The sequence below is a fragment of the Melozone crissalis genome, unplaced genomic scaffold, assembly GCF_028551555.1.
Source record: "Melozone crissalis strain CALT ecotype California unplaced genomic scaffold, PUWL_Pcris_2 ptg000081l_1, whole genome shotgun sequence".
Classification (NCBI taxonomy): domain Eukaryota; kingdom Metazoa; phylum Chordata; class Aves; order Passeriformes; family Passerellidae; genus Melozone; species Melozone crissalis.
The window spans coordinates 14,677,295-14,702,255 of NW_026535858.1; the positions used below are offsets into that span (position 1 = coordinate 14,677,295).

At 42.6% G+C, this 24,961-nt stretch overlaps 1 protein-coding gene across 3 annotated transcripts in view; it reads left to right on the plus strand.

The window, feature by feature from the left end:
• The first annotated feature begins 3,049 nt into the window (after positions 1-3,049).
• The window catches only part of MAP4K3 (mitogen-activated protein kinase kinase kinase kinase 3), a 65,543-nt gene continuing 43,631 nt past the window's right edge, over positions 3,050-24,961 (plus strand). For all 3 annotated transcript variants that reach the window (XM_054290220.1, XM_054290221.1, XM_054290222.1), the window contains exons 1-8: positions 3,050-3,233; positions 11,105-11,162; positions 13,325-13,415; positions 16,089-16,153; positions 18,401-18,456; positions 21,262-21,309; positions 23,406-23,448; positions 24,097-24,169. In XM_054290220.1, coding sequence (XP_054146195.1) covers positions 3,123-3,233; positions 11,105-11,162; positions 13,325-13,415; positions 16,089-16,153; positions 18,401-18,456; positions 21,262-21,309; positions 23,406-23,448; positions 24,097-24,169 — 545 coding nt within the window. In that variant the 5' untranslated portion in view covers positions 3,050-3,122. The remainder of the gene's footprint in view (positions 3,234-11,104; positions 11,163-13,324; positions 13,416-16,088; positions 16,154-18,400; positions 18,457-21,261; positions 21,310-23,405; positions 23,449-24,096; positions 24,170-24,961) is intronic.

Genomic DNA, 24,961 nt, shown 5'->3' on the forward strand with positions numbered 1-24,961 from the left:
TCTTCCCTCTGGATATCACGAGTGACTGCACAGGGTTATATCAGTATAGGACTTGTATACACCCATCTTCCTTCCTTCCTTCCTTCCTTCCTTCCTTCCTTCCTTCCTTCCTTCCTCCCTTCCTCCCTTCCTTCCCTTCCTTCCCTTCCTTCCCTTCCCTCCCTCCCTCCCTCTCCTCCCTCCCTCCTTTACTTCCCTCACTCCCTCATACCTCTACATTGATTCTTTCCTACACTTTTTGAACCAACCTGCCCTGGCACTAGCTAAAATTCAGCTCTTCTCCTGACCAAGACAACCTTCAGCATTCCAGAAATAAGTTTCCAGCCTCAATGTTTGATCCCACCTGGTTCAAACAGGACCCTCTAAGGACACCTTCCCTCTCACAGCAGCTCCAGTCCCATAAACAAAAGGGACAGGCAGGCCAGTGGCCACTTTCCCTCTGCAGCACCATCAGATTAAAGGTGCCTTGCCCTTTAGTCTGTCATGGAAAGATGCCAGAGAGTTGCAAAGAGGCTTTCTACTGTGACAAATTGCGTTGGTGTCACCTGGCTGGAGCCAGGTGGAGTCTGCCAATGCATGCTGGCGAAAGAACCAGAGCTCCCACTTGAAGCAGTGGCCAGGACCTGGGGCTGTAGAGCACAAACCAGCATTTCAGATCAAAGCAGGAGCAGCAGCAGCAGGATGGATGGATTGTGAGCACAGCTGGAAACAACAAGGCATCCAGCAGGGTATTTTCTGTGGCTGTGGGGTGCCATGCCACTGAGTGCAGCTGGGGCTCGTGGTCCCCAAAGGCACTGAAACTCCTCAAGCTCTGGGCAGTGACTGAACTCTCACGATAATGTCCAATACCCAAATGCAGTTCTGTTGAGTTCATTTGACTTTCCTCAAAGCTACTGAAGAGGAGCCCAGCCTGCCTCTCTGCAGCATATGGCTTGACTATCCTACCACAGCCACATCCAAGGAATAGGAGGAAAAAGAGAAAGCAGGAGAAGTCTTCCCAAAGCGTGGGAAAGCAAATGACGCCTGATACTAATTTGATCTGACCTGTTTCCAAAGGCAGTGGAGGACACACCTCTCAGCTCCATCTGTCTCTTTTACTGAAGAGAAGGGACACAGACACTCCCAGAGAAACCTGTGGGTGTTTTTACAAGAGCAGAGAAGAACAGGCAGCTGTCATGGATAGAAAGCAGGATTTAAGAGGGGAAATAATCCTGCTTTCTTCATTCATAACCATTTCTACCAAAGCAGAACTTGGCAAGAACATAATATGGGAATAACTATAAGCCAGTTCCCCTCTAATGGGATACAAATGAAGACTGAGAGGCAGAAGGGTGACAAGGTTATCAGTGTTCCCCAGCAGGATATCTGTCAGCCTTTCTGGATGGAGCTCAAATTCCCTGGCATTTCCTTCTGTAACTCGGTCAGAGCTCCTGCTACTTCTGAACTTGTCACAGAGCCCAGTCCCCTTGGACTGCCTCTCAGAGCATCTGTGGCAGCCCTGCACAGCTAATCTGTGCCTATCCTGGTGCTTCCGCTGCAGAAAGCAGCAAAGTGTGCCGCAAAAACCTCGGTGATGCGCCAGGAAACATTACTGACCCCCGAATCTGAATCTGGCAGGTTTGAGACCATTTTGCTTGTGAGAGCAAAGGTCATAAAACCAAGCCAAGGACAGTAATGCATGGCCCAGGGTGGTTGGAAGGACAAACACAGCGACAGACAATATGCAATTTCACAGGCATCACCTGCCAGAGCTCAAGCTCATCTCTTCACAGTTTTGTTTCTGCTCTGATAATCACACATGGAAATGAGGCCAATCCCAGCCCCCTGTCCCAATCCTTTTCAGCAGAGAGGGAAGACCCCACACCGGTGTGTTTGGCAAGGCAGCAGGGTCAGTGAGCAGATGGCATATCCTATTGTCCAATGTTCCCCCTCATCCCTCTCTGTTTATTTCACCCATCAGTCACTGGCAGCAGAAGCGCGGTGGTTAAAGCTGTGCCTGATTCACTGGCACAGAGCCCAAGAGGTGCCCTAGCACCCACTCACCACACAACTTCAGGGGCTGCACATCTGGGGACAAGGGTTCCCACAGCTGTCTGGTGCTTGTTCTCCACACAGAGGGGGTTGGGAGCGCAGACAGGGATGGAGGCAAGCACCCCACATGCCTCCTCCGTGCTGGAAATCTCTGTGCAAGAGTGAAAATCTTACAGTGGCATCACTACTGTGAGAGGAGAGGGGGCCCATGCTGTATCCCGTGGGGACATGCACAGTGCTCCAAAAAGTCACAAAACCAGAGGAAGCCATCCCATGGACGAGAGGAAGATGTTGCCCAGACTGAGTGCATGGGATGGGTGTCCAAGAGCCTGTGGCAGGGACCTGGCACGTGCACAGATGTGGGGATATCTGTAACGTATGCCTCCCATATTCCACTGGGGAAAAGCGGATACCTCCCAAAAGCCAGCAAGGGCCTCTGGATCTCCCGCAGGATCCACCTGGGCAGGAGGATGTGGGCAACTGGACAACGCTGGGATTTCAGAGGTGTGCGCTAGGACAAGGAGCGCTGGGTTCCCTCACACCCAGCTGCGGGCAAATGCCCTGTCCCAAGCTGGAGAGCCGGGGATGGATACCAGGGAACAGGGAAGGTGGTCCCTGGTGCACGGGGTCAGCACCGCGGTGTCGTTGTGCTCCGGGGCACGGGGGTTGGTGAATTTGCGAGTCCTCAGCTGCACCCGCGGGCTCCCGCCGCATGAGGGCGGCTGCGGGGGGGGGGGGTGGGCCGGCTGCACGCTCGGGATCCGCCTTAGCGGGAGGGGCGCTGGGTTGCTGGGGCGGGGCGCGGGCGGTCCCGGGCCCGCGGTGCCGCTCCCCGTTGCGGGCGGGCCCGCGGTGCCGTGACGGGACCGGCTCCGCCACAGCCCGGGCCGGCCGCGCGCACGCGCAGGACGCGTCGCCCCGGGAAGAAGGGGGGGGCGGGCGCTGCCCCGCGCCTGCGCGGTGCGGCGGAGGGCGCCATGTTGGCGGGGCGGGCTGCGCGGTGGCGGTGAGTGCTCGGGGCCGCCGCGTTCGCTCCCCGTCTCCGCCCGGGGCCCGGGGGGTCGCGGCCGAGCGGGGCCTCCCCTGGCACCATGAGCGGCGGCGGAGGCGGGCGGGTGTGCGACCTTTCGCGGCGCAACCCCCAGGAGGACTTCGAGCTCATCCAGCGCATCGGTAGCGGCACCTACGGCGAGGTTTACAAGGTGGGCGCTGCACCACGACCCGGCGGGGTAGTCGCCTGTGTCCCCCTCTCCGCTGTCAGGCACCGGTCGTCCAAAATCTGGGAGGGCTTCCGTCGCCCGCCGGCGTGCCCTGGCCCTCCCGAGGGCAGCGAGGCCGCCCCGCTCCGGCGGGGTCTGCGCCGCCGCACCGGCACGGCCCCGGTGGGCGCCCGGCCCTGCCGCCCCCGCCCCGCCGCGTCCCCCGGGCGGCAGAGCCGGGCGAGGGGGCGACCCCCGGGGCCGGCGGGCGCTGCGGAACCGGCCCCGTCCCGGCTTCCGGCGGCCGGCTGTGGCCGCTGCTGCTGGGTGCCGGCTCGGGCGGCTCTGCCACGGGCGGAGCTTGGGGTCGGGTCTCCTCCAGGGCGAGCCGGGGGCTGTAGGGATGTGGGCAGCTTACTAGCTCCGTTCCAGCCCAAATGTCATCGTATTAGTCCCGGTCGCTGCTCTCGTCGCCGTCTTGAGTGGGAATGTCGGTGTATTGTGTTTGTGTCGGTGGGAGACGTGAGCGTGACCCTGCGGAGGGCGAACTGTTGTCGTTTGGATGAGAGTCTTTCAGAATTCCGACCTAACTTCAGCAAACGTAGGAGGATCAAAGCTAAAGCAAAAGCAGCTAAACATAATTTGTTTTTTTTTTTTTTTTTTCGGAGGGGCTCTATGATGCATTTTGTAATTTTTCTCTGCTCTGCCAGTGTATGTTGTTATTTGTGGCTGTTAGGATGTGGCAGGCTCTCCCTGGGATAGGATGACACTGGTTGTAACCTGCTCTTGTGTGGCCTTGGAGCAGAGCGGAGAGCTGAAGTTTGTCGTGAGCAGCCTGGTGGAAGTATTGTTGGAACTATGTACTTTCCAAGCATCTTCTTGGCCTGCTTTTGTCATCACAGGGTTTGTGTGAGGAAACTTGCTTTGGGAAGCAGGACTGTAGGGAAACATGCAGAGCCATTCCACAGTTTGAGTGTGCAGAACTGGTGCTAATGCTGCCTTTCACTTTATGTGAATGTGCCTAGAATGAAGTCTTGTTGGAGTTGGGCTGATTTTGGTTTAATCTCATCTCTTAAATGTCATGGTAGTTTCAGGACCTAAATCCTCTTGTTACTGCACTCTTGGTGTGCTAACTCACTGCTTTATTAATTGTTTAATTGAAAGGGTGTTTTGTGTTGTTTGCCCCACCTTGCTTGCTTTCTTTGAGTATTTGTGTACTGTGCTGACCTTTTACTTGTCCAGGTCTGCTTGCTGTATGCTCTGGGTTTTTGTTTTTCTGAAAACTGTTCTATGTTGTGTGTGTATCTTTCTGCTGCAGTTTTTAGCTGGGATATTGACCCTGATACCTTATCAATTGAATTTTTTTCAATGTTCTGTATGTGACTGAAGGATGTGAATTCACCAAGTCATCTGTCTTTTTGGTTTCATTTTAAGGACATTACCTTCAACCACAGAGTTTGGAATATTTACATATGCAATGCCACTGTGCATGTGAAACCTGTTAAAGATTTGTGAAGGTTTCCTTGATGTTTATCACACTTAGATTGCAGTAACCTTCAGTTTGGCACTGCTTGTGACTTTTTCTTGTTCGAGGCACAGAGTGGATTTGTTGATGCTTACAATGTGCCTGTACCAGCTGAGATAGATGGTGATACAGCAGGACCAGGATGCACTAGGCTGGTATTATAATTGTTTATTCTAGATGAGAGGTAAGTGTTTTCTGATTAGATTGTGGATCCTGGAGGGAAAATGAGAGATGCTTTTCTCTTGTGAGGGTTATTGCCTGTTTCATTCTGAGGTGAGGTCTTGCCAGAGGTGTCTTCAAAGTGAAGCATAAAAGTAGCCCAAAAACAACAATGAAAGCCAGTTACTTGTGGCAAGTAGTAATATTGTCTGAAGTATCATCCACATGTGAGCTTACTAATGCCTTATCTTCTGTTTGTGAGTGGTTTCATAAAGCTCCTTTCTTTTGTCTTCACCTGTCACCTGTAGGTGAACTTTGGGGTGGATGAAATAATTGTGTGGAGCTGAAATCAGCTGTGTGCCAACAGTGCTCATCAGTGGTGGGGTTTCAGCAGAGTGCTTGGGCAGCTCCAAGCTGCAATTTGTGGTTTTGCCCCCTTAGCAGAGAGAGCCACGTAGGAAAGTGTTTCTGCTGTTAGCAAACAGGGATTATTGCCTTAATAAGCTGACAATCTTGTTATGTTGAGTCTTGGTAAATGCTCATTTTCTGCAACCTTATTTCCTGGCAAAGCATTCAGGAGCTGAATGCAGAGCAGAGCGCCATCTACTTCTCTTACTCTGTTCTAGTTGAGCTGTGCTGGGGCAGGCCGTGGTTTAAATGTTTGCTTGTTTAGGAAAAATAATATATAATATTAAAGAGAGGCTGAGTTACTGGTCTGGAGTTTATTGAATTTGACCTGAAAGCTGATGGCGGGGACTGAACTACAAGGGTTGGAAGGAAAGGAGGATGTGGTCAGATGGATACAATCTTGCTGCTGTGATTCCTGCTCTCTAGGCTGGTATCTGGAAAGGGGCATGTCAGTGCCCTGCCAGTGCAGATTTTTGGCTCAAGCCAATATTTTACAGTTGTCTGCACTCCCACCAAAGTTCAGCTTTCAAAAGGGCCTTGGAGCAAATCATAATGGATTCATTGCAAGAAAGGTAATGGGTAACATGTCCTGCCATTAGCTCTCTATCAAATATTCACAGTCAACAATAATGTGTATATTCTAGCTAGCACCAGTGCAAATTTGTTGTAAGAGATGAAGTGTTATGTGTATTTCTTAGTTCTTCATGTATTCCTTGTGTGGGTCATTTCTGGTTTTTGTATTTCTATATTTAACTTTTGCACAGAGTTTAGTTGTATACAGTGGTCAGCAAAGTGTAAGAGAAGAGTTAGGGTTTATTGATTGTGAATCAGAGATAATGTCCTGTCCTGCTCAGTTTCAGGAAATATTCCTAAAGTGAGATGAGGTAGTTGCTTCATTTTGTTTGCTCTGCATTTATCCTTCTCACATTTAGGAAGACTTTTCTGTCTCTTGCTATGACATTGGCATTCCAACAATCTCTAGCCCCAGATACTCTGTAAGTTGTGCCTTTATTTTAAGGTTTGGGTCACAAATGTTTTCACAGAGTTTTCTGACAGAGACGGTCTTGTTAGGTTTCCTGTTTGTCCCTATCCCTGTATGTTTTATTTTGGTAGTAACTGCACAGAGATTGGAAGTATTTTTCTGAGATGATTGTAGGTCCATTTTGCTTGTGTCATTCATTTATATCACAGCATATCTTTTTAAAAAAAAATCATCACTTTGGTTTAGTAAAGGTTGAGCTTCATTTGTCATCTCACAGGTCATTTGTCTAGTGCAGGTGAACCCTTCCAAAGATTTTCAGCACCTTACTGCAAAAAAGGCCCTTCTTTTGCTGAATTTCAAACAGTTGTGACAATTAGTGAGATTATTGTTCCTGCAGAGGTGGTATATTATACTGTGTTTGTCTTCTTTCAGTTCTTTTTGGCATGTATGGCTTCAGCCAGATAATAAATGAAGACAGCACAACTCGTTGGGGTGCACATTGTTTGAGGTCTCATTTTTCAAGAAGGAAAGCCTGGTTTTTGTTCACCAGCCCTTGGGCAGGGAGGTTGGTTTTGGTGAGGGAAGTCGTGTATCCACCAGCTTAACTGCCTCATGCTGAAAACTTCAGGTTCTGTGGGTATCTGTGGGGAGCAGCTGGTGACTATTACTGCTTTCTGCTGCCATCCATATTTTGGGGTTTTTGGTTGCTGATGGAGCTTCTGTGTGTTGCTGGAGGAGAATGTGTCCACATCAGATGAACCTGAATTGTGATGAACTTCTAATTTTTGGTGTCCTCTTCTCTACATGTGTGTGCTCTTGCTCCTCTTTCTCGGGGTGATCCACTAGGGCATCAATTCTTCTTCAGTTTGCTGTTTCTGAAATGTTGAAACAATGCTTTTTGATAGGCATTTTAGTCTTCCATTCTTCCTGATTGACATTACAGCTCTTGAAAGCTTCTTCACTTTGTTAGGAATAAATGTCTATGTTTTGACATCTTTCTGTTCAGCTTTAATTGGTGTTTGAAGCTTGTCAGGCAGAGAGGGAGGTGGATGTTTTGCCATTCTGTTTTTACTGCACTGAATAAGTGCTATAGGGCTTTGTTTCTGGGACTGTGGTTTCCTTAACCAGTAATCTGTGCCTTGCACAGAGATTTTTGTTTAACATCAGCTTTATCAAAGCATTGCTTTCTAAAATTGTCACTCTGCTGGGTTGTGGTATTACACTTTCTACCAGAATGTGGAAGCTAATTATTTTTAGCTGGGGGAGGTGTGAGGGTTTGAGAGAGGCTGAAGAGAAGGACTCTAAGGGCTGGGGAGTTGCTTGGGTGCATTTTCCTGTAGAGTGGAGCTAATCAGGCTCAGGAAGCCTCTTTGTACACTGGGACCAGTTTTCCCATGGAGTGCTAACCTGTTTAGAAATCGTTTTGTTCAATAGTTCACACAGGAAGTGGTCAAAACCAGAAGCCTCTGTCTTAGACTTTTACTTTTTTGGCTTTGTTGCAGCATTATATGCTTTATATTATCAGTTTCCATTTGAAGGATAATCAAAGCCTGACAGTTTTTAGCTTTTATTTCTAGTTGATGATTTTTTATATAATTTTTTTTCTGATATCCTGCTGTTGTTAGAGAGTACACTAGTAATTATTTCCTGTTTAATTAGGTAGTGCTCCTTCAGCTTGGCCTAGCAGTTGAAACTGCTGCTCAATGGCAGTCTAAATCTCTGGAAGAGTATCATTCTTTCAGCTGCTGATAGAATTAGAGTTTCTATAGAGCAGACATTCTATAAATGCTGTATACATTTGGTAAAGTGTCTTTGGATGAAGGCATTGTAGGCCTATCTTTGCTCTGGAAAAAATTTCCATTGACACAGTGAAATGTGCATTTGAAGGATGCTACTCATGGAAATGGGTGATGCTGTAAACCCCAGCATCAGAAAGGCTGGGAATTAGAGCAGGTAAGAGTGTGAGTGGTAACAAAAAATGAGCCAGAGTTTTCTTACATGAGCCTCTTAAAAATTTTAGTTGCATTTTGTCAGCTCAGAAATACTTGTTTGGAATCATTCTTCACTCACCTGCTGCTTATTGATTTTCCAGTCTCAAAATCCATAAGGAACTGGCAATTTCAGTGGGATTTTCCTAAATAAAAGTCTAAGACAGTGTCCTCCACATTCTGAGGTGCTGTGTGGTACCTGCTTAGGCACCCCCAAATTCAGGGTCACAGCCAGCTCCAACATGTGGTGAAAAGCATAGGGTGCTTCAGTCATTCTCAGTCTCTCATTCAAGTGAGCTTGGAGGAGGAATTGCTTCGCAGCTGATTATTTGAAAGGTGTTTGGGATCTAGTAAAACCTGTCAGGGGTATCTTATTCCCATCCCTAGCCTTTAGAAGCTCTTGTGTCACTACAATCAGAATAATCTTTTTATTACTCAGATTAACAAAGACAATTCATATTCCTGCTGTTGATAACACCTTCAATGCTGATAACCCAAATGGAACAAGATGGAAAATTATAACTTATACAGGTTCTCAACTTGGAGTCATGTTTTTTAATCTATGCCCTTAAGCACAGGGCAGCCTGCTGTTGCTGAAGGTGTTGGTGGCCTGCATTAAATCAGATTTTCTTCCTCCTTTCTGGCTTTCATAAGCCCAGGAAAACTTTCTGTCCTGGTGTCTCCATAGGGACCTGTGGAGGCATAGTCAGTGACACAAACTCCTGACAGCTGGACATAGTATTTTTAAAAATAAATAGAACCAAAAAATCATGAGCAGGGGTTCTGAGGCCAGTGAAATGTTTTCATCCTGGCTTGTGCAGAGTGTGTAACTTCAGGATATTCTTACTTTATCCACTACAGTTGTATCTCATTGATCATACTATTAGTACAAGTTTGCCCTAAAACAAGACTGTAAGTGTTAACAAGCCCCCCTGATGATCACTGATCAGCTTTGTTAAAGCTTCAGTAACTTTTCTTCTTTGTCTTGGAGGTTAAAAAATGCTGATGTTTGATTAATGAACATTTTGCTTCTGTTTGTTTCTTGCTGTGAACAGAACATGTTAGGAAAAGAAATAAGGAGTAAAAATTCCAGCTCATGCTTCAGTGGTGGCACTTTCTCATGTGTTGCCTTTATTCTCTGGTACAGATGAAAGGAACTCATGGTTTTGCTGTTCTAAATGTCTGTGCATCTTTTCCACCATTGAGGGTTGGGGATATTGCTGCCATTGGTGGGGTGGATAAATACTGACTTACAGGGAAGGCTGCCAGAGAAAATTTATTTGTTAACTGTTTTTTTCCACAGTCAATCAGGTTTGGACTACTCCTTGAATTTCATAGGATTCCCACTGGTCTCAGAATCTCTCTGCCTGCAAATGATTTTCAAATGCCAGGGCTCCCAGCATTGCAACAGTGTTGCCCCACCAAAGAATGGTGAGAAGCTTGAGATAGCTGTCCAAGGAGTGAGCTGAGTAAATCTCTAAACACAGGAATACCCTCTGCAGTTATTTCCAGACTTTATTCTTGTTTACTTTTTATAGTCTTGGGGATATTTTCCCCTCCACTTTTGCTTCCACAACTAGGTCCCAAGCTGCCATGTAACAAACCTTGCACATACTTGGTGAGTCCATAAAGGCTCTGAGTCCTGACTTCCTGAAGTGACTTAAATGAGACTATTAGCAACTTACAAGGTGGATCCCTGGCTCTATGTGTTAGGTTCTGTAATTCTGGCCTTTGCAAAAGCAGGCTCTGAGCCCTGATTGCCTGGACACTGCAGTCTGTACTCCTACAGGTAGCAAGCCTCCCCTGGGGAGAGAAGAGGCTGTAGCTGGGCATCCTTTGGGAGCTGCTGCTGCTGCTTTAGTGGTGGGAAGCAGCTTTGCTGCCTTCTCTCCATGGCTGGGTGCAGGGGCCAGAAATGCTCTGAAAGCCCTGGGCAAATGGCTTCTTGGCTTTCAGTTAAAGTCAATGGTACAGTTGTAGAAGAGAAATAGTTTTTATAGTAATTTATGTTGCTTCTTAATGGCTTTTCAGAAATGTAGCTTCCTTGGTTGCTCAGTAGAACCAAGGCCTTAGCAGGACAGAGCTCTGTTGGTCAGAGCATGGTGCTGATGGCATCAGAGCTGTGGGTTTGATCCCCCTATGGACCATTCACTTAGGAACTGGACTTGATCCTTGTGGATCCCTTCCAATTCAGAACATTCCATGTGTGAAAATGCAGTGAAGCTCCTGAGTCATTGCTGCTGCAGTTGGCTGCTGTGTGTCTAAAGGGAATGTTTTGAGGGGAATGCTCCCTAACTCCTTCATTGCTGCCTTGCTTTGTTCAACCCTCTGCAGCAAGGGGAGGCTGTTGTTTTTGGGGAAGAAGGTTCAAGGGTTCTTGCACATAGCACAATGAAGAAGAAACATTGCATTGCTCATCTGAGAGTCTTGCAAGTGGTCCCACACACTGCAGAGCACAGCCCTTGGTGTGCCCTGGATCCCTTAGCTGCTGAGAGACCCACGGTGTTACAGCTGCTTTTCAGACTCTCAGTGGTTGGTTTGTTTATGGGTTTTCACACCTAAGCACAGCGCGGTTGAGGGCTTGCATAATTCAAGTGTTGTGTGGCATTGGAGCTTCCTGAGCAGACTTAAAGCTTCAGCTCTCAGGATAAATCAGCTGTTTAGTGTTCCCCAACAAGTGGTTCCACTGTGTTAAACCCTTGTGTGCCTCAGTTGCTCTTTTGACTACTGCTGTCAGAGAACATCAAGTCAAGAATGCAGAGGTGGGTGCTGCATTCTGCTTTCTAAATACTCCTTTTTTGTTTTTTTATAGGCTAGAAATGTCAACACGGGTGAGCTTGCAGCAATTAAAGTGATAAAACTAGAACCAGGTAAGTGGTTTCTTAACTTAAGTAGGACGCAGAAACTAAATATTTTTGTAGTTAAGATAACAATTGTACAAAATCAATCAAGTCCACTTATTGAAAGAAGGTGTAGGAAAAAGTACACTGTTTTAAAAAAAAGTACACTGTTCTTAAAAAAAAAATCATGGCGAACAAGATGTAAGAGGAAAAATGTAATTGGAGAAGAGTTAAGTGAAAGCTGATTAAAATTTCATTGAGAATTGTGGGATTTTTTGTCCTGTGTTCGACCCATGTGTTATAAAAATTTCTGGAACACAAGAAGACAGCAAGACAGAAAACTTGCCTGTTAAAGAGTAGAGGAAGAACTAAAAAGAAGGATGAAATAATAGCTGAACATTAGTATCTGGGAGATTGAGTACATTTCCTGAAAATCTTTTGGAGAGTGTGATTAGGACTTCACTGCTAGATTTATGCTTGCACTGTGCTTCTGTGGTGATTTCACAAAGCACATGTGCCCTACAGATCAGTTCTCAGCTTGCAGTCTGTTCTATTAATAAGAATAGGCCTGTTGAATAGGATTAATCTGGAGAATAAAACATCCAGACTTTTTGTCTAACTTCTAACTGCTGGTGTTCCATTTCTAGATTTAATGTTGGGGTGTGTGTAATATTTTAACTACCTGGTTTGATCCTTAAGGTCTGTTTGGGAAAGAAGGTATTAAGTTTTTTCCATTTTTCCCCTTACAATTCTGGATGGGGTTATAAATACTGTGTTTTCACAGTACATACACATTTAAAAGTTCAAGACAGGACAGTGTGTTACTAAGTAGTTCAAAAAGTGTGTGTTAATCCCACTTCTTTTCCTCACACTGAAAGTGTGATCTCAGATGCTCCTGTCTAGTTCTGCTTCTTTGTTTTTCTTACGTCAGTTCCCATTGCTGGAGTCCCTGGCTGTGCATGATATGAGTTATCAATCCAGCTAGGTGTGCTGTGGGCAGAGCATGGGGATGCCCTGGGGAAACCTGTCCCCATGCTGTGCTGATGGGTGACCAATTGGCATCTTGCACTTCAGTATTTTTTGGCAGCCTTTGGACACCTGAGGGGTGCTCAGAGAGTAAACTTCAGCTGCCCAGTTTTGGAAGTTTTGTAGATCAGTGTGCAGACTGAGGGCTAACAACGTTTAGGGACTTGTTTTAAGGCTTTATGGTACTTTTATTTTGAATGCAGTGAAAATGCTGGTCACACACTGGAGGAATTGTGTCCTTTCAGGGAGGTCCATGTGTGAAAATAAATTCTTCTGTTCTTTAGTGTGTGTGTGTGTGTTTAAAAGTCTAGCCAGGAAGCCATCAGCAACACACCACAGATAGATGTTAACTTGCAGCTTATGATTTGAAATTTGCTGTCAGTTAAATAAAATACATGGGAGTATCATATTTCTGGTTATAAATAACTCAATGGATAGGTCATCAGTATGTTAATGTACTGAAAAAACATAAAACATTCCCAAAAGAAAAACATCTCAGCTGTGTGTTAAGTTTCACACATGATTTTCTCAGTATACACATCTGGTAAGAACCTTTAATAGAAAGACTGGGACAGCCATGGTTGCAAACAGTGAGATTCAGGTAAATGTCACCCCTGTGTCAGTGTTTTCTGGATGTGAGTTACAGTCCATAAATTTACATTCTTGTGGAGTCTGCTGAAATGTTGCAGCAGCAGTCTACTAGTGACTGGTTTTAGGTTGGGTTTTTTTTGGGTTTTTTTTTTTGTGTGTGTGTGTTTTTGTTTGTTTTTTTTTTGCTTAGGAAGATGAGCTAACGAGAATGGGCATGTGGCCAAAAATAGCAAAGTTTTGTTGTGTTTTTAGGAACCCAGGCTATTGGCAGGGCTTATGCAGATGGACACAGTGGGGTCTCAGGGAAAATAAGGACTTGAGAAAGAGCTGTGGCCAGTATTGTAAGAGCTGTCAGCAGATGTGAGGTCCATCTGTCCCAGAATGAAACTTCAGAATATGGTTACTTACTGCTAAGCCCTTGCTAATAAATACTGATTTACAGCTGATTTATGTATGTGAAACTTGCAGATAATTAGTCTTAATTGCTAAGAATGTTTATTTTATAAACATGTGCTGAAAGTTAAGATGTGACTGTAACCCAGGCCAAAGAAAATACTTGTTCTACTGCATTTCAGGAGAAGATTTTGCTGTTGTGCAGCAGGAAATCATTATGATGAAAGACTGTAAACATCCGAACATTGTTGCTTATTTTGGCAGCTATCTCAGGTACAGTTTGTTTCTTTTGTTCACTTAAAAATGTGTCCCTGTCCCCTTGTAAAGGACAAATCTATAAGGTGACATAGGCAAAATATAATTTACCAAGTATTATCCACTTGTGTATTTTTTTCATTCACCTTCAAATCTCTTCTATTTACTACAGTCTCTCTCTAAATAATCTTTCTTCCAGCAAAATTGTTCAGTGACCACATAGTCATGTTTTCTTGCAAATAAGTTAATGCTTAAAAGCTTTGAATCTAATATGTAAGTGGAAAATTAAGCAGAAGTATGTCAAGTCTGTAGTGTATAGAGTATCTTTTAAATCTGTTTCAGTAGAATGTCTGTTTTTCTATGTGAACTTCACACGTGAAGTTCTACACGTGAACTTCTGACCAGAATGTGAAGGTTTTGTGTTTGTTTCTGGAAGTGAGGTTATTTGCATTGTAGAAACGTTGACAAATGTACTCAGCTGTCATACCAGATACTTCTTTTAACCAGTTGTAGTGGGAACAGATTGCTTAGCATAACTAATAAAAAGCTGCTTCTGGTGATATTTTAGATTTCATATGAAAACAGTGCAGAAACAATTACTATTGTTGCACTCAACTTTCCTGACCATTTTTGTATTGAAACACTCTCTCTTCTGTGCTCAAGCTGGAAGTGAGAGTGCTTCTTTTTTTGTCTGGGCAATCAAGTCACTGTCTTTGAGATCTTTTGCTGCCTGACCTTTTGTTTTCCAAGCATATTTCAATGCTAAGAAGAATAAGAAAAAAGACCATTGTCCAATACTTGCTAGTCATCAGCATATTGTTCCCCAAGGATTTCTTCTGTTTGTGTTGGGATTTTTCAGACAGTGACATTTCTGCCTTGCTGTTGGCCTGGGTGTTAAGTTGCAGACCCTCGATGGTGCTGTTGGTCTTCTCTCTGTTTTGCTTGCTGCTCAGGCCATATGCTCTGCAGAAAGACTCTACACTGTTACTCTTGGTTGGTACAGGGATCTTCACCTGTCTCAAAGTGCTTCAGCACAGTGATAAAAGGCTAGATTGAAACTAAGAAATGTAGTCACCTCTTCTGATCCTCTTATGTTCTTTTTCTGTTTTCTGTAGTGCTTTTGCACACTGCGAAGTGAATGCCCAGTAAGCAAGTGAGAATTTGCAACACTTTAATGCTTCTTGTCTCTTTCTTTGATGGGAGAGTTCTGGCTTCTTCCCACTTCCACAGTGCTGCTACTTTTGGCAGCAAACAGGATGCAGTCACATGGGCCCATGAGTGCCCCCAAAAGTGTCCCCGTCTTGAGTCCTGCATTGTGGGGAACAAAGAAGGGACTTGCAGATGTCTCTTCAGTGGTTCTTTCTTTCTCAGCTTTCTTCCATGGGTCATCACAGTGCTTCTGTGCCTGGCTTTGGTCAGCTATTTCAGTGGAAAGTTTTAATATTATTTCAAGCAAGGCTTTAATTGAGCCCTTGAAATGTATGGAGTTAACAGCCAGGGAATTCTACTGCTTAAAACTCCTGTAATGCTTGGACAATACCTTTCCCACTCCTAGAGGAAGCAGCTGGGAATGTAGCTTTGAGGACTATGTGCAGTCTGGGCATAAAAGGGGAGGACATCCAAGACAGACAGAATTCTCCCTGGAGCAGCAGCTATTCTAGCTGTCACCTGCTGCTGAGAGCACTTGCAGTTTGCAGCTCAGGAGATAAGCTCAGCACTTCCACCGTGGCCTTGCAAAAGCCCTGACACAAATGTCTCAGCTGTTCTAACAGAGCCTTATGAGTGCAGGACGTGCAAGGCCAGGTCATCAGGGAGCTGCAGAACAACCATCAGGCCTTCCTTTGGTTCTCCTGTGTTACTGTCTGCTCTGAGGTGGATGTATGGGGTTCTTTTTTTCCACCTGAGTGTTTTGTTGGCCAGGAATGACTAGGCAAGTCCCAGATTTTTTGCTCTGCACAATGCCTTTTTGTGGCCACATCTCACCAATGAAAATTACTGAGTGAAAATAGAGTTAATGGCCATGATAGAAGATACCTTTAAATCCTTCAGCCTGTTGTCTATTCTTGGAAAGCACCTTTTGTGGAGGTACAGTGAATCACACTGAATTGATTCCCTTAGTAAGGGAAGAAGAGCTAAGTAACTTCCCTTCTGACCCTGCCACCAAAAATATCCATGGGTTTTTTTGAAGGAAAAGACTTTATCTGAGCAGGTACTTACCCACAGCATGGGTTGTGCTCTGCCTAGCTTTGACTAAAGCACTACAGTTTCACTTAATTTGCTGTGAAAGAAATTTAGTTGAGACTCCTTGGGCTTTTTGATTTGTATTTTTTTCTTGTTTGTGTTAACTCCTATGCTATGAAAAAAGTGGAGAAGTGAAAATAAGGAAGAAATGAGAACCCACATGTGTTTTGTCTCTACTCTCAGAAAAATGTATTTCAACAAAAATCAGTGTGAATATTTCACTAATACTGTTTTTATTGCCTCATTAAAGTAGAATATTTTTGACTTTTTCATTAGTTATTGTTTAGACAGTGAAGTGTCACATAAGGACTAAATTATACTCATTATTTGACTTGTACTTTCTATAATACAGAGCATATTTGTGCTTTATAGTGTTTGAGTCCTCTGACTTATCTTTTACAAGTGCTCTGCAAATCTGACAGCTAATGAATGGTTTTATTCACTCTTTAGACGAGACAAGCTATGGATCTGCATGGAGTTCTGTGGAGGTGGCTCTCTACAGGATATTTATCATGGTATGTCAAGACTTTATTCCTTAAAATCTAAGTACAGCTTATTTTCAAAAATTGAAATGATTGCAGTGTTTTGGAATTAGAGGAGGAATTTTAGTATCCATAACAATTTATTGAAGGTCAATTTTAGCTTATCTTTTACTTAATTGCTTTGGGTTTTGTAAATAACATTAATGGGGTGGGGCATGGGGATGTGCAGCAGAAGTTATTTCCATCCTTCAGGGGCTCATATGCCCCCTCACTGCTTTTCGAAGGCTGTAAAATTTTTGGCAATATTTGTAAAATATTTTACAATCTTACATTATAAAAAGAATAAAATGTTGTCTTGATGTGCTGTCTTGCTTCATAGCCATTTTGTTTCTGAGCTTTTGACCTTTATTTTAGTGTAATCTATACCACTTCCTACAGAAACCTAGGTATGTGGATTGATTAGCATGGATGCTCTTGTCCTTTGTAAACTGTTTGGATGTTTGCATACCAGTATCGTATTCCATGAGGGTATTTTTAAATTTTTTCAGGGTTTTTTTAGGCTGGATGTGTGACATGTGAAAAGCAAAGGTGGTCTCTATATTTGCTTTAGGCTTGGCTTCAGTGAGCAGTCAAAGAAACAAGGGCTGTCTGTGAATCTGTTGGATAAAGACAGGATCAATCAACTGCTTGCTATTTTTCTAGAGACAAAATCACTTTTGAAGGACTTTATTGCACTGGAATTAAGACCTTTGTAGGAAAGGAGTATGCACTAAGTGAGTAATGGCTCTGGAGTTCTCAGGTGATGTTTTTTATTGAGGAAGTCTATCTATATTCTAACTTGTGAAGATTTTACGTGTGAGGGTCTCTTGTGCGTAAGCAGCTTTTTATGTTTACCTTGGGTGCAATTAAAAGCAGCACCAATTCACACGTTCCTGCCATGTTCCTGTCATAGTCGTTTGAGTGTGGCCTTGGTGATCCTTTAACTCTTTGCTAATTTTGAGAAAAGCATCGTGCTTAATAGGCTTTGTTTTGTGGAACACCTGTAGAGTAGGAAATGAGCTCATGCCACATAAATGCCTGAGCAGATGTCTACAGGAGTGGCTTCCCGTTGGGGCTGATTTTTGGCTTCTCTGCTGGTAGTTAGAATGGAAGGTTCTTTTCTGGTCTTTATTATGTTTTAGAGAGTCCTATTCCAGTTGAACTATAGGCCTCTGTAATCTCGAGTCATTTAAGTTAATCAGAATGAAATTTCTCAAAGCAGAAATAGGTGCCTAGATCCACCTGCTGTGGGTGCCAGTATATATAGTTTTGTGTGGGTTTGGAGCTTTTCTTTCAGAAAAGAGAAGTTGGGTGTAGACTTATTTGGAGATATGTTGTGTGATACTAATATTGTAGAAGCTAAGCAGTTAGATTCTTTAATCTAGATTTGTTCCTAACTTTCTACTCCTTCAGTGTCCTTCGAGAAACTCCATCCACCTTCTGTTTGTTTTCTGTGCAAAACCTGAAAAGCTTACAGTCAGGACTGCATTTCCTGGTCTTAAACCCCTTTAATTTCAGGATCAAAGTCCAGTGACTGGAACGAGTCACAGACCATTCCTTGCTTGCCACTCGCTGTTTTGTTTGCGTGTTTGTTCAGAATTTAATTGTTTTCCTCTAAGAGACTTGAGTGAAGTTGGACCCTCAAGGGAGAGGAAGATTCCTCCTTTCCTTGGGAAAGTGCTGAACCTGCTTACAGGGGGAGTTTGAGAAGGTGCTTGGTGTGGCAGGCCCAGGAGCAGCAGTGCTGCCAGCTGATTTCAGAGAAAGACTGAGAAGCTGGAGGGAGCAGTTTCTCTGGCAGTGGGGAGGATGGAAGGAGAGATCAGGTCACAAATGGTACAAAGAACTGCCCAGGGCTCAAAGAGGACTGAGCAGAGTTGGCTGCAGCTCTGAGTCACTGAGTTGAAAGTCCAGCCCTCTATAGAAGAACACAATGGGTTTGTTCAGGGGAAAGAGTTAGGCTTAAATCATTACTTGTGCTTCTTTTTCCTAAGTACTGGGAGATTTAAATACAGAAGAATTAGTAATTTCCATTCTAACCATACTGAACATTTTTGACTTTAAAAAATGCTGTGATCTTTAGAGTGCTCAGTCTGGGATAAAGACTAAGCATATTAACTTAGAGACTAGTAGTGTAAGGTCCTGTCAGTTTGAATGGAAGTAATCGAGGTATGAATTTGGAATGGGCAGTATCTTACCCAATTTTGAGATTTTTTTTTTTCTTTTTCCCTTCTATTTCAGTGACTGGACCACTATCAGAGCAACAGATTGCCTATGTTAGCAGAGAAACACTACAGGTAGTGTCTTCTCAGGTTCTTGTGGTTTTTTAATGTACTTTACTTTTAACGTAAAAGTATTAAAAGTTAAGAATAAAAGCTACAAATAATACGTGATGCCATGGAAATCTGGTAACTGGATGACACAGCACTTTTCTCAGACTTTTGAGGAGGTCCCATATTACAGCCTAGAAATTTATATAATTGCATAACCTCAATTACCCTGGATCATTTGAAGAAAGCTCTTGTCATCTTTCTGCTGTTACTTTTATTTTTTTTAAAGGGGGGAAGCAACGTGTTTTCTTAATCTGTATTTATGGTATAAATTAGTTACTGCATGTTTGAAGGAAAATTACAACACTCCATTTTGCATATCTAATAATTGATCTGTGCCAATAGGAAAAAAAATGCCTGTGTGCTTGAGAGGTTGAAGTCATTAGCCTCTCCTTGTGGGTTTGCTAGCTTTCATTTTTCTTTCCTAAGTTACAGGTTCAATACAGCAGTAAAACTTAAGCAGAGAGTGCTTTTTTGATGGATGTCTTGCTTCCCTCTGAGAGAGCAGTTCTTAAATTGTAGTGAAGTCAAACCTGTTGAATGCCATCAGCTGAGATCTGCTGCTGCCTCTCACTCTTTGAGGATGGCTCTGTTCCAAGCCATGTCCCTTGGTTGTCACTTAGCATCTCCCTGTGCTATGCCAGACACTGCTGCCTTCTGACTTGCAGGATGTGGCACTTTTTTCACTTACAGATCAGGCTTGTGTGACATCTGGGAGCATTAAGGGGTTTGAGTCTCTAAACCCTTTTGTTTTTAGACACTTGTAGAATGGTTTGCATTAGAAGGGGCCTTTAAAGACCCCCCTGCAATGAGCAGGGACATCTTTAACTAGAGGACGTTGCTCAGAGCCCTGTCCAACCTAACCCTGAATGTTTCCAGAGATGGGGCATCCACCACCTCTCTCTGCAACCTCTTCCAGTAGTTCATCAGCATCACAATAAAAGAATTCTTCCTTATATGTAATCTGAATCTACCCTCCTTTACTTGAAAACCATTACACCTTGTCCTGTCACAAGAGGCCCTGCTAAAAAGTTTCTCCCCATCTTTCTTATGAGACCTCTGCACATTGGCTGAGGATGCCCTTGATCCCACTGTCTTTATCAACAGTGGAGATACTAAAAAGTCTAGTGTGGGACCCTGAGGGACACCACTTGTCACTGTGGACACTGAGCTTGTTTACCACTGCTCTCTGGTTACAATCATTTAGCAATTCATTACCCACCAAATAGTCCATCAGTCAATTCCATAATCTTCTTAGATATGGAGGAGTGAGTAGTCTGGAATGGAATTTATGAAGCCATTTATTTGTATGGGAAGATATCTTGGTTAATATGTATAAATTGTATGTGAGAAAAAAGCTTACTGTTTTGTGTTTTCTAAATGTTATTCATTGACTCATTTTTCTATATTTTAAATTGTATGTAAATACATGTTTATAATACTCTGACCAAATATAATGCATGTAGTTTCAGATATCTTGTTGCAGCTTATAATGGAACACCATTTTCTCATGTAAGAAGTCTGAGAATATAGGCTATTGTCCATCCACTGAAGTAATTTGTCCAACATTAATTTTGCCACCAGTGTCCATGAATCCAGAGTCTCACTTGGATGCTGATGCTAACATTCAGTTTCTGTATTTAGGAGCCCATTGAATCCTCCATTTTCAAAATATACCTGCTGTCCATTTTGCTGGAATCTGTGAGATTTGATTCTGAAAAGATGGGTCTTTAAATATGACCTTTAAAGTAACTGTCTCCAGACATTCAGTTTTGAAAATGGTGACTTCACATTGTTCCAGGGCAGTACTGAAAGTGTGTGAATTAATGGCCTTTGTATGCCAGTAGCATCCAGAGATTTAAGGAGTGTACATGGGACTCTTCTGCCTAATGCCAGTTGTTGCAGTGGTTGGGTGGATGCTTTGATTAATTACAATTTAAATTTTGCAGTCAAATCTCTGATGTCTTGCATGAACTGGCAAGAAATATGAGTCTTCACATGGGTATTTCTCATGAACATGGAGCCTTGTGAAGGTTCATGCTCACAGAGCAAGGAAGATGTTTGTGTGTGATTTTACTTCTGGAAGAGAATTTTAGAGATAAGCTTGGAGTGTCCAAAGTGACACAGTCTCTGATTTGCCATGCAGGGATTTGGTTCTACAGAATTCTTCCAGAATTTAAACTTAATTTCTAATTTGTATTGAGTCTTAAAATGTTTAGGTATAAGACCCAGGGGCCAAATGCTTTTGCAGAAATCCATGAAATAGAGTTGAAGCCTGGTGTTCAACCCAAAGCACTGCCTACCAGCACTTCTAGGCTTGATTGAAAAATGTAATGATACAGGAGGTAGCTTTACTAGTGGTCCAGTGATCTGACTGCTGAGTAGAAGACTCCTAGGCCATTTGCCAGTAATTACTTTGGTCTAAAAAGGTGGCAGTCACCATGTCCAAAGAAAAACTTGTTTGGGGAATATTCTTCTTCCAGTAGGTGTGGTGAATGGTATTACTTCCATCTATCCTGTGTTTTAGAAAAATGTCTAAATATCTTTATACAAAGATGCTTAGGAATGCTGCTTTGTATAAAGATATTAGTTATGCTATATCTATTGAATCTGCAAATTTACAGCAAATTACACTGAAGTATAAAAATGTTCTTCAGTCAGTGAGTCATTTAGATGATAAAATTGGATCCTAAATATATGTGGTAATTAAATAAGAACTGTATGTCAAATGAAAAATGTTGGACTAAATTACTATTTAAATATTTTATGCAGGGACTATATTACCTTCACAGTAAAGGAAAAATGCACAGAGATATAAAGGTAAGTAAAAACTGAAGGTTTCTTTGGTGCTTTAAAAATAGGTTACATCACCTCCAGTGATCTTTACTGTTATGTATCAGTTTTCAGTACATTTCTGAATATGTAGGGATTTTTAATCTATTAGAATGAAATAAAAGTTTCTGCCCAAGGCAAAAAAAAAATCTTTCTTTAAAATATATGCAAGGAAATAGTTTGTTCTTTTCCTTGGAACCACACAAACTGTTTATGTGGACCAGGGCTTTGGAATTTAGCCACAAGCTGGTGTCCAGAGCCGTATGTGTTCAGATGGCTTCAGGCTGTGTGCTCTGTGCAAAAGAAAAGTTTGCTCTTCCCACAGCTTTTCCAGGGAGCTCCATATATCCTTCTTTTTGAACTAGCTAGTGAGAAGAGCTCTTGCTTTGGCTTCTTGCATGGTGGTGAGCAGATTGCAGGGCAGAGGCTGCTGTTCTGTGCGGTTCTTGGAGACTGCTTCTGTCCCCTCCCTCGCATGCTAAAAATAGAGAGGGTGCTGCAAATCAGGCTATTAGTACTGACTTACTTAAATCTCCATCTCAGCAAAGCTACATCAAAAGTGGCTTGTTCAGACTCTTATATTCTGTTATAGTTTCCTTCTGGTGTTTCCTGTTGACTTTTTGTTCCTGAAGTTTTACTACCTAGTCTTTCCAAAGCCCTTCCAAACCTGGCAGGCTTCCTCCTGGAAATTTGACAGTAAATCATCATATTCTTTTGTGGTGTTGTATGCTGGTTTTTTGGCTAGTTTTGGTTTCTTTTTTTCCCCAGCAGCTTTAACTGTACTTGCTTTCATGCAGCCTGATTCCAAGTTGTTCTCAATGACTGCAGAAGAATATGTGGGTTTTGAGCAATCACAAAAGTAATTTGGGTTTTGAGCAATCACAAAAGTAATTTCTGAATGAAAGATTACTTCAGGCACCAAAATTAAATGTTTTCCACTATACTTTATAGAATGCTTGTAAGGACACAGTCCATAGATACTTTTTCTAAGCAGAACTGTGCCAATAAATGCTTACAGTGCTTACATTGTGAAGATTTTTTTTTTTTTAATCTGTTCTCACGAGCATGGAAAAGTACTGTCTTCATCTGCAGATTGCCTGACTGCTGAACTGTGTTTGCTTCTCTCAGTAGCTAAGTTCCATGTTTAGAGTACCTGTCCTGTTAGCTTGAAAGGTGAACAAGGTCAAGAGCATGTCAGCAGGGCTGTTACACTGTTTGCCAAGCTCATTAACTGTGCTTGTGCAGCATGGACCAAGTTAGCTGCATTTTATTGCAGGCCTGACTTTTCCTGCTCTGGGAAAAGCCATAATCTGTAAAAACACACATCTTTGGAGGTTCATCTCTGCTGCCTTTCCATCTACCTGATGGGAGTGCAGTGCTGATGTTTGGAACTGTGTTTAGCCAGCTCTAATCTTCACTCAGCTCAACCTGTACCTGGGTTCAGTCTTCAAATCAGGTTTTTCTCAGTCCTTTTATCTTGAAATTTTGTAATGCAAGCCTCTGTTTGGGTTAATTTTGGTTATTGAGCTGAGTGGAACACACAGCCACACAAAAATGACCTCTCCAAGTCCAGCAGGAACAGAATCTCTGTTGCATAAGGACGGAAGTAGCTTTGCTAAATGCTTGATTATTGAGGCAGGTCCTTAAGGCTGTAATTATAAGCATGGCTCTCAAACAAGACAAAATGAGCTCCTACTTATGAAAAGAAAATGAAATTGTTTCCACTTTGACCTTTTGAGTTCCTGTTTCCTTTGAGTCATTGTAAATAGAAAAAAGTAAGAATTAATCAGCACAGGCAAATACTGTTTATTGAGAGGTTTGTGTGCAATGCAAACTCTGTAGTACTATAGGCTTAACTAAAAATTAATGAAAACCACTGTATGTCCAAGGAGATTTTTTAATAACAGACTGGCAGCTTGATAATTTCACAAGCATTTCCTTGATAAAGCTGCAGGTTTATTGAATGCAATTCTTGCTTTGTCTTCAGCCCCTAATTTGCTGTAAGATCCCACATATTTATTTTTTAATATTGGATTGGAGGAATTGGCATGTTTTAATTCAAGTAAACTTTTCTTTTTTTAAAGGGAGCAAACATTCTTTTAACGGATAATGGACATGTAAAATTAGGTGAGTTAATATACCTTAGTGTTTAAAAATTAATCTTTTTATGTGCTCAAAGAAGCAGCATGCTCTGTTTTGTTTAATGAGGTGATGGTTCATGTAAGGAATTACTGAATTTCAGAATTCTTTTTATCTTGCTGGTGATATCTAACTAAACCATCGAGTTAGTATCTGAGGATTAGTTGGAGTAATTTTGGAACGGTGAGGTAAAAGACCTGATATTGTAAAGGAATTATAAAAGTCAAATCACAGGGGTTTATAAATTTTTAATAACATCTACCATCCAGAGTCCTTAAATGTCAAATCTACCTTGAAAGCTTAGCTGAAAGAATCTCTTTGGTAACACAAAACGAGGTGCTCTGTCTTATCAAAACCTTTCATGTACCTGTTAGGTTTTTGTGTCGGCCTGCTCTTCCTTGTGTGTATGAGGGACATTGGTGTGCATATCTGGCAAGTGACTGAGGGGAGCTGACCAATGTTATCTGAGAAAGACCAAGTTTCTATTATTTGCTTTTGTTTTTTATTTTTTGTTAAATATTTCTAGTATATTTAAGGACCTCTTAACAGTGGGGGAACCAGACTTGTGTTCATTAACAATTAATTACATCAAATCATTTGTTAACTGTCATTTTGTTTTTGCTTTTTTTTTAATAGCTGATTTTGGAGTATCTGCACAGATAACAGCTACACTTGCCAAAAGGAAATCCTTCATTGGCACCCCATATTGGTAACTGTTTTTTACCTGACCATTAATATAATGGTAACACATATAATGCTGTTGAAAAATTGTGATAAAGGCATGCGCTGTCATTCCTGGGTAGACTAACCTCTAAAGGTTGTGTCAGACTTTCTGGTGATCATATCTGTGTTACTTATTCCAAACCCTGAATTAGTTGAGTGTCAGAGAAAAGGCTTTAATGCTCTGAAAAGTTGAAAGGCTTTGTAGTGCGATCACTGTTGACTAATTTGTCTTCATTTAGTAAAACCTAAAAACTAACAGCATTTTTGCTTGCTTTTAACTTAAAGCAAGTTTAAGCTTGCTTTTAATTTTACGTATTTTTTTATTCCCTGATTTTTCATTTTGGTATTTTATGTTATTTCCCCTCCAGCCTAGATGCAGCTTTTCTACTTGATGAGTTTCCTTTGTCCTCACAGATCCACAGACTTTTGCCGCTTGTGAACTGTTTCTCTAAGCCATTTTCTCCCTTTTTTACCTAAACTGATTGAATTCTGAGATACAGTTCTACCTGTGCTGCATCTCTATTCTTCCCCATGAAACTAGTGTGTGTAATTTTTCTTATCTGAAGTTCTGCCTTTCATTTAATCCTTTTCCTGCTGAAAGTGATTGTCCCCTTTCACTTTGAACTACATCAGATACATTCTCTTCTGTAAATCAGCACTTTTGTAATATGTTTCACAGACAAATACTAAAATTCTGTAGTCTGACAGCATAGTAGGTGCAAGATAAAAATACATTTAGTGAAAAAGCCCTATGTTCAAGTATTGACTAGAAATAGCC